Source organism: Dipodomys merriami, unplaced genomic scaffold, assembly GCF_024711535.1.
Source record: "Dipodomys merriami isolate MVZ:Mamm:240054 unplaced genomic scaffold, mDipMer1.0.p SCAF_524, whole genome shotgun sequence".
Lineage (NCBI taxonomy): Eukaryota > Metazoa > Chordata > Mammalia > Rodentia > Heteromyidae > Dipodomys > Dipodomys merriami.
This window is the reverse complement of record NW_027206096.1, coordinates 255,632-268,721: the sequence shown is the minus strand read 5'-3', so window position 1 is coordinate 268,721 and position 13,090 is coordinate 255,632. Positions and strand designations below refer to the sequence as shown.

General features: G+C 54.2%; 1 protein-coding gene across 2 annotated transcripts in view; it reads right to left on the bottom strand.

Annotated features, from left to right (window-relative positions):
• Nucleotides 1-9,260, bottom strand: part of LOC138811393 (arf-GAP with SH3 domain, ANK repeat and PH domain-containing protein 2) — a 153,203-nt gene extending 143,943 nt beyond the window's left edge. For both annotated transcript variants that reach the window (XM_069999123.1, XM_069999124.1), the window contains exon 1: nucleotides 9,096-9,260. In XM_069999123.1, coding sequence (XP_069855224.1) covers nucleotides 9,096-9,221 — 126 coding nt within the window. In that variant the 5' untranslated portion in view covers nucleotides 9,222-9,260. The remainder of the gene's footprint in view (nucleotides 1-9,095) is intronic.
• Nucleotides 9,261-13,090: the final 3,830 nt, after the last annotated feature.

The following is a 13,090-nucleotide window of genomic DNA, read 5'->3' as shown; positions in this document are numbered from 1 at the left end:
AGTAGCAAAGCCTTTAGAAAGGCTCAAAGGCTCGAGATGTCATCCTTTCTCTGCTTTTACAGCTGACCAGTGGTGACATGCTCAGGCACAGCAGGGGGTCAGTAACAGATGAGAGACCCAGAGAAACATAGAACAAAGACTTGAGAGTCTCCCTTCCTTTCCAAATCTCTCTGGAAGTCCTGTAAGTTGAAGCAGGGTGCTAACTCCTGGCCTGAGTCTGCCTAGACACGCAGAGCCACATCCATGAGTCACCCACCGGGGCCACCTCGCCAAGCACAGATCTGCTGATGCAAAGCAACACTGCCTGTGAGTGCTTTACACATAGTCCCGCCAGGGCTGCGGAACCCTCCACCCTAAGGGAGCCAGATCAATCCTTTAACTCACTTACCGGCAGTTAAGACCACTTAATAAGCACCTCGGATGCTAAGTGCCCTAGGGGATAAGTGTCTGATGACCTGCAGCTAGGAAGTCACACCTCTAACTCAGTAACAATGAAGACTAGTCAACAAACAATCACCAACCAGCACCCAGGACACCCACAAACCCACCCAAACCCATCCCAAGAGCCCTCCTTCACAGAAAACAGAGACCTTGGCAGGAGACTGACACGGGCATCAAAGGGCCAATCAGAAGGTCACGAAGGGCAGTACAGCTAATCTCCCAACAGTGTCTCCTGGCTCTAGGATGGGAACCTGACGTCATGTAACTCCTGCGAGCCTCAGTTTCCTTAACCTCAAAACAGAGAAAGGCCTACTACCTCCTAGGATTAAGAGGATAACCAACCTCAGACATAATACATTTCTTAACACAAAATTAAAGCCCAGAAAAATATCGGCCACTGTCATTTCACTAAAAACATTAAATTCCAAACTGTGACTTCTTCTAAGAGGCTAGGGAAAGAGTCCCCAAGATCCTAAAACTAGACAGAATCCTAAAAGACATGGGGATCCGTCACTTCATCACCGAGCTGATCTTATTGACAAAGCCATCTCCGGTATCGAGTGGAAAGATGACATGACATCATTAATAACTGTTTGCAGGGCCCTTCTGCCAGTGCGTGAAAGACGCTAGCCCTTGCGGCCTAATCCCTTCCCCAGAGCCGGGCATGCCCACAGAGCAGAGAAAAAGGAGGAAAGTCTTCTCCAGGACGCACAGAGGAGGCAGGGAAGACGCACCCACTCAGGAAATGCAGGAGATACCACTCACCAAAATCAACCACCAGAAGAGCCAGCGCTGGTGCCAGCCCCAAAAACAAAGGCCTTCCCAGGCACAGGGTCTGCTGTGCAGAAAGACAAGACTGGTGTCAAAACACTTGATCTGAACCGTGGCGTGGCCCCATCACATCCCATCCCTGGGAACTTGGTAAAGTTGCCCAACTTCTCCAGACCTTGTCAGGTTTTTGTAGTAAATAAACCGACTTTAATGAACATATTGAAGGCCTGGAACATAATAAAAGCCCAATGATGCTGGGTGCTGGTGGTTTGCACTTGTAATCCTAGCTCCTCAGGAGGCTGAGATCTGGGGATTGTGGTTCAAAGCCAGCCCAAATGTCCATGAGACACTTATCTACAAAAAAGCTGGAAGCAGAGCTGTGGCTCAAAGTTTTAGAGTGCTAGCCTTGAGCACAGAAACTCAGGGACAGTGTCCAGGTCCTGATTTCAAGCCCCAGGTCTAGAACCAAACAAAAAAAAATTTTTTTTAAGGTCAATAAAGACAAAGGGGGAAAAGATCAATACGGACTGGTGTCCATGTCAACCATGCTCTGCTGTTCCAAACACATCGGTACAGCAGAGCAGCTCCCATCTACGACCTCATACACAACCTCACCATAAACAATGCGCCTTCCAGGGACCCTGGCTACCCTGGGAGCAGGTGCCTGCAAGTCCACCTTCATTTCACACGGGAGCATGGCCTACATCAAGGACAGCATAGGACAGGCTAGACAAACAAGACAGCAAACAGAAGAGCTGCCCTGCAGTGGCCACCTGATGCTGGTCCTCATTACAGGATGGGTGAGAGTGAATTTGCAGGTCTGCTGAACTCTAAAACAAGTGTGTGATAGCAAGTGTATGGACTAGCCCACAAGGCCAGGGAAGCTGCCAAGGCTGACCCTGAAGTCAGACAGGGGGCCTAAACAGCTTCCCAGCCCCTAGCGCTCCCGGCACACTTGTAGCATCTCATAAGACTATCACTGGCTCTAATGGTCTCCCCAAGACCATTAGGACCAAATCAGGACAAGGACAGAATGAAGTTTTAACCACATTGCTGAACAATCACTCCAAAAAACAACTCAAATAACCTTACCACCACCAAGCCTGGAATTCTGAGCCTATACCCAAGAGGGTTCACAAACTTGGACGGAAGAAAAGATGTACATCTGCCTGCATTTCATTAGTGTCTAAATGAAATTCAACACTTTCTGCAATTAAGAGAGAGAGTGACACACCATGATGGAGTTGGCAATTCCTGGGACTCCAATAAAAGATACAGTGACGTCCCTTTGTAGTTACCAGAAAGGTCTCACAGCGTTGTTTCTAAAGTACTCCACAACTGCGGTATTTACTAAACTAATCTCCATATTAGTAAAGAACCACATTTTAGCATGGCATAAATTCTGAAAATTTTAGAAACTTGGCTTCAACATAATTGGTTTCCTTTGAAACCTTAAGTATTTTATCATTAAAAGATCTTTTTTTGTTGTTGTTCAGTCATGGGTCTTGAACTCTGGGCCTGGGCGCTGTCCCTGCTCAAGATGAGTGCTCTACCACTTGAGCTACAGAGCCACTTCCAGTTTTCTGGTGGTTTATTGGAGATAAGAGTCTCACGGGCTTTCCTGCCCAGCAGGCTGGCTTTGAACCGTGATCCTCAGATCTCAGCCTCCTGAGTAACTAGGATTACAGGCGTGAGCCACTAATGCCCAGCCTAAAACATCTTTTTTGAGCAGAACATGGTGGTCCATACCAGTAATCCCTGAAACTCAGGAGGCTGAGGTATGAGGTTCGTGAGTTTGAGGACAGCCTAGGCAGCTCAATCCTCATCCACCACCTCTGCCAAAAAAAGACCTTTCTGAAATCAGCTAAACCACATGTTCACCAGAGTGCCACCTACTATCACCTGCTCAGAAACAGAGGACACTGCCAGCCATCTTCTGCCCAGTGCCCGAAGCCGGCCTCAGTCCCTCCTGGCTCAGTGTGTGCAGCAAGATGTAATAAGGAGTTCCCCGCCAGCCATGCTGCACAACACACAGGTGTGCAGCACAGACAGCGGCAGCGGCAGCACAGGGCCATGCAAGGCCCCTTCCTTCAGGGCAGAGGCCACACGCCACCAGCACAGTCATAACCACATGCCAACAGACCGCCACCACTCTCTCATGCCAGCCACACTGCCATCCTCCACCCGCCAGCCCCACTGGTCCCCTCTTTTCTCCCATGCTCTGCTCATCTAGTTTCCCTGGAGTCACCACCTAGAAAATGAAAATATGAATCAGCTACCTCACTCCCAGCTCAAAGCCCTCCAACAGCTTCCCTCACACCACAACTGAACCCAGACTCTGCCCCCCACCCCCTCAAGGCAGGCAAAGCCCTAAGTGACGGGCCTGCCCAGCCCTCTGACAGGCGCCCTCCCTCTGGCCTGGGACACAGGTCTTTCTTCTGTCCCCACAAGCTCTGAGTCTGCTTGCTCCCATCGTAGGCCTGTTCCACATTTCTCCAGCCACACATCTTCCAGGCTGGTGTCCTGGGCCCTGCAGCCTTTGTCCGAACTTCAGTTTCCTGACCACCAGCTCTGATCACTAGCTGGCCTCACTTTACGTAAGCACCTGTTTATCAGTCCTTATCAACCCTATTTGGGAGGAGCCCAAGAATGTGGACGCCTCCAGGCCTCACCCTAACAATCAGATCAGAATTGCAGGGAGTGGGGCCAAGCAACTCTAGTCTATAAACGCCCCAGGCAACTCGGAAGTACAGTCCCAGCTCACGCTCTGTGACAGTGTCCTCAAGGGCTGGTGCACTGCACAGGCAGGTTCAAACATAGCGTCATACTCAGCACGTCTAGTGTGGGGCCTGAGGCTTGGCACTGGCTGATGAGGTTCATAAACCATCTTGGAATTACAAAGGTCTACAGCTGCCCAGTCCAATGGAACTTTCTTCAATGATGGAAATGTTCTAACTCTTCCCCCATTCAAACAGGGCAGTGGTGGCTCTCACCTATAATTCTAGCTACTCAGGAGGCTGAGAGCTCAGGAGTATGGTTCGAATCCAGCCCCAGCAGAAAAGTGTCCGTGAGACTCTTATCTCCAATAAACTACTCAAAAAGCCGGCAGTGGCTTTGACTCAAGTGGTAGAGCCCTAGTCCTGCGCACAAAGAGGCTCAGGGATAGCACCCAGGGCCTGAGTTCAAGCCCCAAGACCAGCAAAAAGAAAAAGAAAAAGAACTGTCACCATCTAATACAGTCATCATTCATCACATGTGGCTACTGAACATTTGTGACAGGCCAGAGCCTGGGTAGCTGCACCAGCACCTAGCCAGCAGTGTGGGGGGCTGACAGCGGGCAGGGCAGGGCACCAGCACCTAGCCAGCAGTGTGGGAGGCTGACAGCGGGTAGGGCAGGCTCAGCCTGCAGATGTCTGTTTCTACCCTAGACAACAGTAGGTTCTTTCACTGAGACAATGTATTTCCTCTTGGTGTTCTTTTTTTTTTTTTTTTTTTGTCAGTCATGGGGCTTGAACTCTGGGCCTGGGTGCTGTCCCTCCGCTCTTCAACACAAGGCAAGCTCTCTACCATTGGAGACACAGTGCCATTTCTGGTTTTCTCCTAGTTCAGAGTCTCACGGACTTTCCTACCAGGGCTTTGAACCAAGATCCTCAGATCTCAGCCTTCTCACTAGCTAGGATTACATGCTTGAGCCACCGCACCAGGCTCCTGGCACCAGGCTCTTCTCGGTGTTCTAATCCCTCCAACTAACAGAGCAAAGCAGGTTTCCATTCAGCTGAATGAATGAAGGGCAGGACCTAGAACCTGGGACTTTAACCTGACCCTAAGAGAGAAGCTAAAGAAGACAAGTTCTCCCCTGACTCAAAATGTCCTAAATTCAGACTTCAGAACAGCACAAAAAGATGGCCCTGTTTGACCCCTAAAAGCTCACTTCCAAGAACATGAATGCATTGGGCAAGAAGGGTGTCTGTCCTCCTGACCACAGATCCAAAAATCTGTGAGTCTGGAATTTGGAGAAGCTGCTTTGCAAACAAGTCACCAAGAGCTAAGGCTCAGAACCACAAGGTTGTGGAAAATGCACAAGGCCTGGCTCCCACTACAACTGCTGGGCAGGATCTGACCCCACAGACAACAAAGCCCACGGGAATCGGCCTGGCCCAGATGTTTGCTTTCCTGCTGCAGCTAGCACACTGGGCTAGGATAGCAGAGAGATTGCCACAGTAACCGAGGATAACACAGGAGAGAATTAAGGCTCCGGAAGGAAGTAGATTAAATTTTAATACTTAGGAGTCAACATCAAATTTATTTTTAAAACTACATCAATACCAAATAAGCAAAGCTGACTGGATGGTGCTATTAAAGAGAGCATAACTAAAATCACCAACATTCTAAGTCTGTGTACAATTTTTTTCCTATTTTAGAATATTCAGAAGTGCCTAGAGGTTCAAAGAAGACAAAATAACAACAACAACAACAATAATAATAATAACAAAAGGCTCACTTTAGCCAAGCAGTGGTGGCTTACACCTGTAATCCTAACTACTCAGGAGACTGAGATCTGAAGATCACTGGTCAAAGCTAGCCACTACCAGAAAGTCCATGAGACTCTTCTCTCCAATAAACCACCAGAAAGTGGAAGTTGGTGGTGTGGGGTAGAGCATTAGCCTTGAGCCAAAGAGCTCAGTGACAGCACCCCAGGCCCTGAGTTCAAGCCCCACAACTGACCAAAAAAAAAAGCTCACTTTTCAGATTTATGCCACAACTACTTATTTTCTCTTTGCTAACTTTGCTAACTATGCAAAAATAATTACTCCATCCAAAGAGAAAGTAATCACCAAGTGAAAATTTTAAAACACAGCTATGATTCTTGCTTGCTGCCAAGACAGCAAACTGGTTAAATGGTATGCATGGGGAGACATGGGAACTTCTTGTGTAGAACGCTCCTTCAACTGTTCATCCAGGTGCCCTGCCTTCTCCCCCATGGAAATCGTAACTATGATAGAATCTGGTAAGCAGTTAGCATTTGACAAACCAGTTGTCTGCTCCAGCCTGTGCTGGGCACCCTGCCACAATCCTCACAAATAAGATAGACAGTGTAAACCTAAGAAAATGAGAAAATGTTAGGGATCTCCACCAAGTTCATGCAAGTGGTAAAGATAGAGCCTGAACCTGAACCTGCCTGGCAAAGGAGTCACACAGAGAATATATCCTTGTTAAAAGTTGAGAGGATGGGGGGGGGGGAGGGGGGAATGGGCCGGGAAGGGGAAACGAAGGAGGCTACAATGCTTGATAAGAAATGTACTCATTACCTTGTCCATGTAATTGTAACACCTCTGTACAGTATTTTCACAATTTAAAAAAAAAGTCGAGAGGAAACAGCAGTTTCTGAAAACAGCATGAAGCCAAGTTCAAATTCCACTTACTAACTCCACAGCCTTGAGAAACATATTTAACCTCTCCCAGCATCTACTTCCTCATCTCCCAATCAGGGAAAGAATTAGAGATAACAGATGTAAGGTTTGTAGTTCAGGGCAAGCACCAAGTAGCTACTAATATTTTAGCTACAGGCATGCAAATCAAAAAAGCAACATTTCATTTGGAAAATGGCTATTGGCAGATATAACCTCCATTAGAAATCAAGTTTCACCAAGGTTAATCTGTTTAAAATTACTGCATACCTCATTCAAGTACAGGCTTACAAATTTTAAATTATTTTATTTCTGTTAGGTGTGTAGCTTTTATGTTCCATTACTCTCAAGTCTCATCCTCACATACAAGGTAGACGCTTGCTTAAAACCAAAATATTGTGGGCCTTTGTAATTATACCAGGCACAGAACATGTTTTGGTACTGGAACTGAACATTAAATACTCTGGGAGGGATGCATTAATTAAAGCAATCCATGCTGACTTCTCTCTGAAAGTAAACAACTTTCAAATTTAGTTATAATCCCAACTTCTCATATACTGTCATCATAACATGTGTACTGGATTTACTTAAAGTGAGATAACCCTGCAATGACTTTAATTTTTCCACTTTTGAGACTTGAATCCACTCTCCACCGAGAGGTAACTTGAAGCAAGCTTGCAATTTAACGAAATGACCAAATCCAGTTTCCCTTTAATCTGCTCAGTAACTGAACTCTAGAGTAATCTCCCCCACAGCATACAAAAGCAGCTTTGGATTTATCCACTGAAAACCAAAATTAATCAGAGACCATGCCAACTTTAATAGCAACTCCTATTTGCCTGGCTCTCCAACATCTGCCAGTGTTAACAATATTTAACTGACAAACTACAGTGTGAAAATGCAACAGAACTTTAAATATGATCAAGCTTTTTAAAGGCATCTGTGCACAGGGCCTCCCTTCCCTCAGCAATACTGAGCTATCGTTTTTTGTTTTTTTTTTTATGGCAACCATTTCTATAAGCACTACAGATTATGTATTTTTAAAACACTGAATATTTTCCTATTGCTTTTCAACTGGTACTTGTAAAAAAAAAAAAAAAATGACAGACAAAAAGAAAATTCCATCCCCACCTGCCCCGACTGAAGGCATCATTTTTAAGCCTTCCTGATAAAAGTAGAATGCAGGGCTCCCCCGTGGACCACGGGACTCTCCAAAAGGATGACTGGAAGCTCTCTTCTGCCAAAAACAGGGAGGGGGAGGGGAAGGGAGGGGAGGGGAGGGGAAGGGAGGGGAAGGGGGACAGAGGAAGGGAGGGGAGGAGAGGGGAGGGCAGAGGAGGGAAGGGGAGGGGAGGGGAAGGGAAGGCAGGAGAGAGCAGGGGAAGGAAAGACAGAGGAGGGCAGGGAAGGGCAGGGGAAGGGAGGGCAGGGGAAGGGAGGGCAGGGGAGGGCAGGGGAAGGGAAGGCAGGAGAGGGCAGGGGAGGGCAGGGGAGGGCAGGGCAGGGCTGGCTGCGCTGCGCCTGGGAACCTCGCGGCGGCCGTCCCGCACTCAGCTCAGCGCAGGCTGCGTTCAATAAAGCAGCCGCCGAGGAACCGCACTGCGCGTCTCCGGAGCGGGTCCCGCGCCGCGGCTTTGTTCCAGGGCGGGATGTCCGCCGTCGGCGCTCGGCCGCGCTCCCCGCCGCCGCGCGCCCCGGCCCGGCGTCCTCCGAAATCACCCGCCCTGCCACGGCGGGAACCGCGCGCGGCACCGCGGCCCAGAGCCCGGCCGCCGCCGCGTGGGTGCGGGTCCCCCCGGCGCGGGGGCGATGCGCCTTTGGCCTCACAGGTGCCGAGGGCGAGGGGTGCGGCTGGGGCCGACCGCAGCCGGCCGCCGCGGGCCCCGGACCCGGGCCGGCCCTCCCGGCCCTCCGTGCGGCGGTGACCGCGCTCTCCCGGCCCGGGGCCCCGCAGGCTCTGCGGCAGGGACGCGGGGACCCGGGGAGCGGCCGCCGAGGGCCCCCATCCCCGCCGCGCCCCCCTCCGCCCCTGGCACTGCCTTCGAGGGCGGCCGGAGTCCCCGCGACGGCTGGGCGCTGCGGGCACCGGGGCACACAGCCCCCCCCCACTCACTTTCGGGGCAAGTTGGCGAGGTCCGCCCGGGGTCCGCCGCCCCGGCCCGGGGGCGCGGGGGGTCCCGGCTCGCCGCGGCGCCGCCACTGAGGCCGACGTTGGCCGCGCCGGGGGCGGGGGACCGCGGGAGCGGGCGGGGGTGCCGAGGGCGGGGACGGGGTCCCCGAAAGGCCCCAGGGGGCCGTCCAGCCGCGGCCCGAGCCACCTCCACGGGAACAAAGGGCTCCGCTCGCGGCAGGGCCGGCCGGCCGCGGCCGCCCCGGGCGACGGGAAAGTTTCCCCGGGGTGCGGGCGGCGGGGCCGGGCGCCGGGCTCCCCGCGGCCCCCGCGGCCGGAGCCGCCCCGCCGAGGCCGCCGCTCACCTCCTCGATGGCCGCCACCGTGTTGCGGCACTGGGCCGTGCGGGTGGTGAAGCTGGAGGCCGTGGGCGCCTTGTAGTCCTCATGGGTCTCGGCCACGAATTCCGACACGGAGATCTGGTCCGGCATCGCCGCGGCGCGCGCGGGCACCGGGGAGCCGCCGCCGCCGCCGCTCCGGCCCGCGGACAAAGGGGAGCGCGGGGCGCGGGAGCCGCCGCAGGGCGCGGGCCGGCCGCTGCGGGGCCGCCGGCGGGAGCAGGGCGCGCGCAGCCCCGCAGCTCCGCCCGCCGTCCGCCCGCCCGCGCGCCGAGGGCCGCCGCTACCGCCGCCGCCGCCGCGTCCCCGCCGAGGGAGCCCCGAGGACGGCGCGCAGAGCCGGCGGGAACTGCCCGCCACCCAGCCGCGGGCCCGGACGCCTCCCGCGGAGAGGGGCGGGGCCGGGCCGGGGGGCGGCGGCCGGGCGCGGGGCGGGGCGGCGCGGGCCGGGGCGGGGCGCGGGCCGGGCCGCCAATCGGCGCGCTCGCCGCCGCCGATCCGCGGGGAAGCCGAGCCGGGCCTGCAGGAAGGAAGGCGGCGCGCGCCCCGGCCCGCCCCGCCGCTCCCGGCCGCCGCGCGCCGCATTGTCTCCGCGTGCCGGTCGCGCGGCCGGGTTCGGGGTTCGAGGGCTCCCGCACCTCTGCTCACGCCAGGCCCGGCCGAGGCCCGGCGCCTGCCGGCGTCCGCGCGGCCGCGAGCCGGGGCGCGGGACTCCGTCCCGAGCCTCCTGACCTCGCGTACCGACGCTGCCCCGGCAAGGGCACGGCACCCCGAGTCCCACCCAGGTCTTGGGGAGCGGGGCCGGGCCTGGGGACCCCGGACGGCGCGGCCCGCCGCCGGCTCCCCGCTCGGGAAGGACCCGTCCTGCGCGGGATGGAGCTCGCAGTGTCCGCACGGGGACGGGGGAGGGGGTGCGGGGATCCCCGCACAGCGCCGGGGGGAGGGGAGTCCTGCGAAGGACCCCGGAGGACGGCACAGGGACCGGGGGTGCGGGGACTCACGCATGGCCCCGGGTGGGGGGAATAAGTTGGGGGGCGGGGACCCCCGCACGGCCCCCAGAGGGATGGGACGGGAACCCACGCACGGCCCCGGGGGGATCCGCGCAGGACCCCGGAGATTGGGGACCGGGACGGGGGGGGTGCGGGGACCCCCGCGGTGCCCGCGCTCGGCCGGCGCCCAGCCGGGTCTCCCCGGGTTGCGCGGGCCGGACGGTGCTGGGCGGGGCGGGCTGCGTTTATCGCACTGTGGTCAAGGTGGTGGCCGCGGGGTCGCGGTCAGGCCCGTCGGGTGAGGCCCTTGCCTGGGCCGCGCCCCCTTCTCTCGCCCGTCCCCGGTGGGGCGGCGCCGGCCCCGGAGGAGTCCGGGAGCCCGGCCCTCGCCACCCGCCGCGCCCGCCGCCCGGGGTCCGCCCCACCCGGCCCCGCCGAGTCCGACGACTGCAGGTTTCCATTTGCAGCTCCGAAGGAATCCTCGCAGCTGCGTCTAGAAAACTCCAGAAGCTCTGAAGACACCGGTCAAATAAAACCGGACGGCATCACGCACCCCGGGCCCCGCTGGCAGTGCGGGGGACGCTGGGCTGTGACAGGCCGCCTGCCCAGGCCCCGCGTGGGGACGGGCCCGTGAGGCGGCGGGGCTCAGGCCGCACGTCCGGCTCCGTCTGGCTTCTGGTCCGCTGCTGAGAGCACTGTGCACTGTGTGAGGTTTGACTCCGGAGAGAGCCGCGCTGAGGGCAGCTCTGGCCCGGCAGCAGACGGCAGTACCCATCTCTGCCTCTTCTACCCTAGATGGGTTTTATTAGCACTGTGCTTTTCTCTGTCCGTGGGGCTGTCCTCTAGCTACTTAAGAATAGACACAAAGGATAATGTGAGCCTGTGTGCGTTCCATTACGCCGCACGCCTTCTCGCACACAAGGCAGCCCCTGTTCCCTTCCACCGCGCTCTCCAGCCGTAGTCTTGTTGTTGCTGTTGTTTGGGGTTGGAGACTCAACTGGGTGACTTTTCAAGTCTTGACTTTTGGACAGCTGATCTCCAGGAGGCTGGGAGAGACTAAAGAGAAAATAGTGTTTTCTTCTTGGCACAGAATGAAACCTTAACTGGATCAGAACTTCCCACACCAACAAAGTTAAGCTCCTTTCCTGAACTGCTTTTGTGCTTGTGTTCTTGCTTCTTGTGCATTTGGGGGGGGGGCTGGTCGTGGGGCTTTAACTCTGGGCCTGGGCGCTGCCCCTGAGTTCTTTTGCTCAAGGATAGTACTCTACCACAATGAGCCACAGCACCACTTCCGGTTTTCTGGTGGTTTATTGGAGATAAGAGTCTCATGAATTTTCTTGCCTGGGCTGGCTTTGCACCACGATCCTCATCTGAGCTTCCTGAGTAGCTAGGATTACAGACATGAGCCACCAGACACCATCAAATTTCAAAGCTGCATTTCATGGGACCAAATGAGTAGTGACCAAGTCCACTGGTGGATGTCTGATTGGTCTAGATTGATGGATGCTAAAGCAATATGTTCCTGCAGCTAAAGCAAGACCAGAGCCAAATGGAGGGGAACAAAAGAATGAGTAGCTTTGAACAAATAAAGTTTAACATGAGTCAAGAAATCATTGTACACAGAACCGTCTTAATGTAGGAAACAAGAGGACCTATTCATTACATTCCTGTCTTCCCTTACACGGAATATTTTAAAGGCCCTGAAAGCCAGATTTTAAAAATAACTCTCTGTGATAAAATTGACCTGAAATGAACTGGCACGAGGCTGTGCGTGAGCTTATTTATCCCATTCTATGTGAATATTCATGTTTTGCTGCAAAATATAAATGTCTTGATTGTGGAGTATATGTGGAGACCCACTGGGGAATGAGTCCAGATATATTCTATGCTTGGATACATTCTGAATTTACACATTTCTGATCCTATAGGTTTCAGGTAAAATACAGTCCTGTAGGGGGAGGATTGGATGGAGGGATGGGGGGGAGTATGGGAAGGGATAGGAAGGGGAAACAGAGGAGGCAACAATGCTTGATAAGAAATGCACTCATTATCTTGCCCATGTAATTGTAACTCCTCTGTACGGTATTTTCACAATATAAAAATAAAAAAAATAGTCCTGTATTAGTATAGAAGGAACAGGAAGAGAAGAAAGGGGAAGAGGTGGAGGAGGAAGTAAATGAGGTACATTAGTCTGTTTTCTATTGCTATAATAAAATACCTGAGGTTGAGAAGTTGACTTTTAAGAAGAGGTGTAACGCAGGGATGGCATGGTTACCTACTATGCATAAGGTCCCAGGCTTGATGTCCAGTACTGCAAAAGGAAAGGGCAAGGAGAGAGAAAGGTGTATGGAACACACAGCACTGAAGACTGAGAGCCCAGGATCAAGCAGCCCATCCAGTTGGCTCCCAATGCAGCCTCATGTGGATAATGGCATAAGGCTGGGAACTCCTTCATCCTTATCCTGAGCCCATTGCCTAACAGGAAGCCAGAAGAGAGATGTGGCATCTGGGTCCCTGTGTTACATCTCAGTCTCTTAAGAACTAAGGAAGATCCCAGGAAAGCTACCTCCTCTCCTGTGCAGTCAGTATCTCCAGTGCACTAAGCACTCCTACAAAGGCCTCACCTCTTCCAGGCACCTCCACCTCAAGGCTGCCACACTGAAGACCACGCCCCCAGCACTCCGCCCAGGACAGATCACTCTTCCACAAAGCAGAGAGAGAGGGAAGGTGCCTTGTGATTTGGAACTTCCCTGCCCCTCCCACCACCACCCACCCAGTGCTGGTTTTAGGGCTTGAACTCAGGGCCTGGGCGCTGCCTCTGAGCTTTTGTGCTCAAGGTGGGTGCTCTACTACTTTGGGCTACAGCTCCATTTTCAGCTTTTTAGTACTTGATTGGAGATGAGTCTCTTGGACTTCCCTGCCCTGGCTGGCTTTCAACCACGATCCTCAGGTCTCAGCCTACTGAGTAGGATT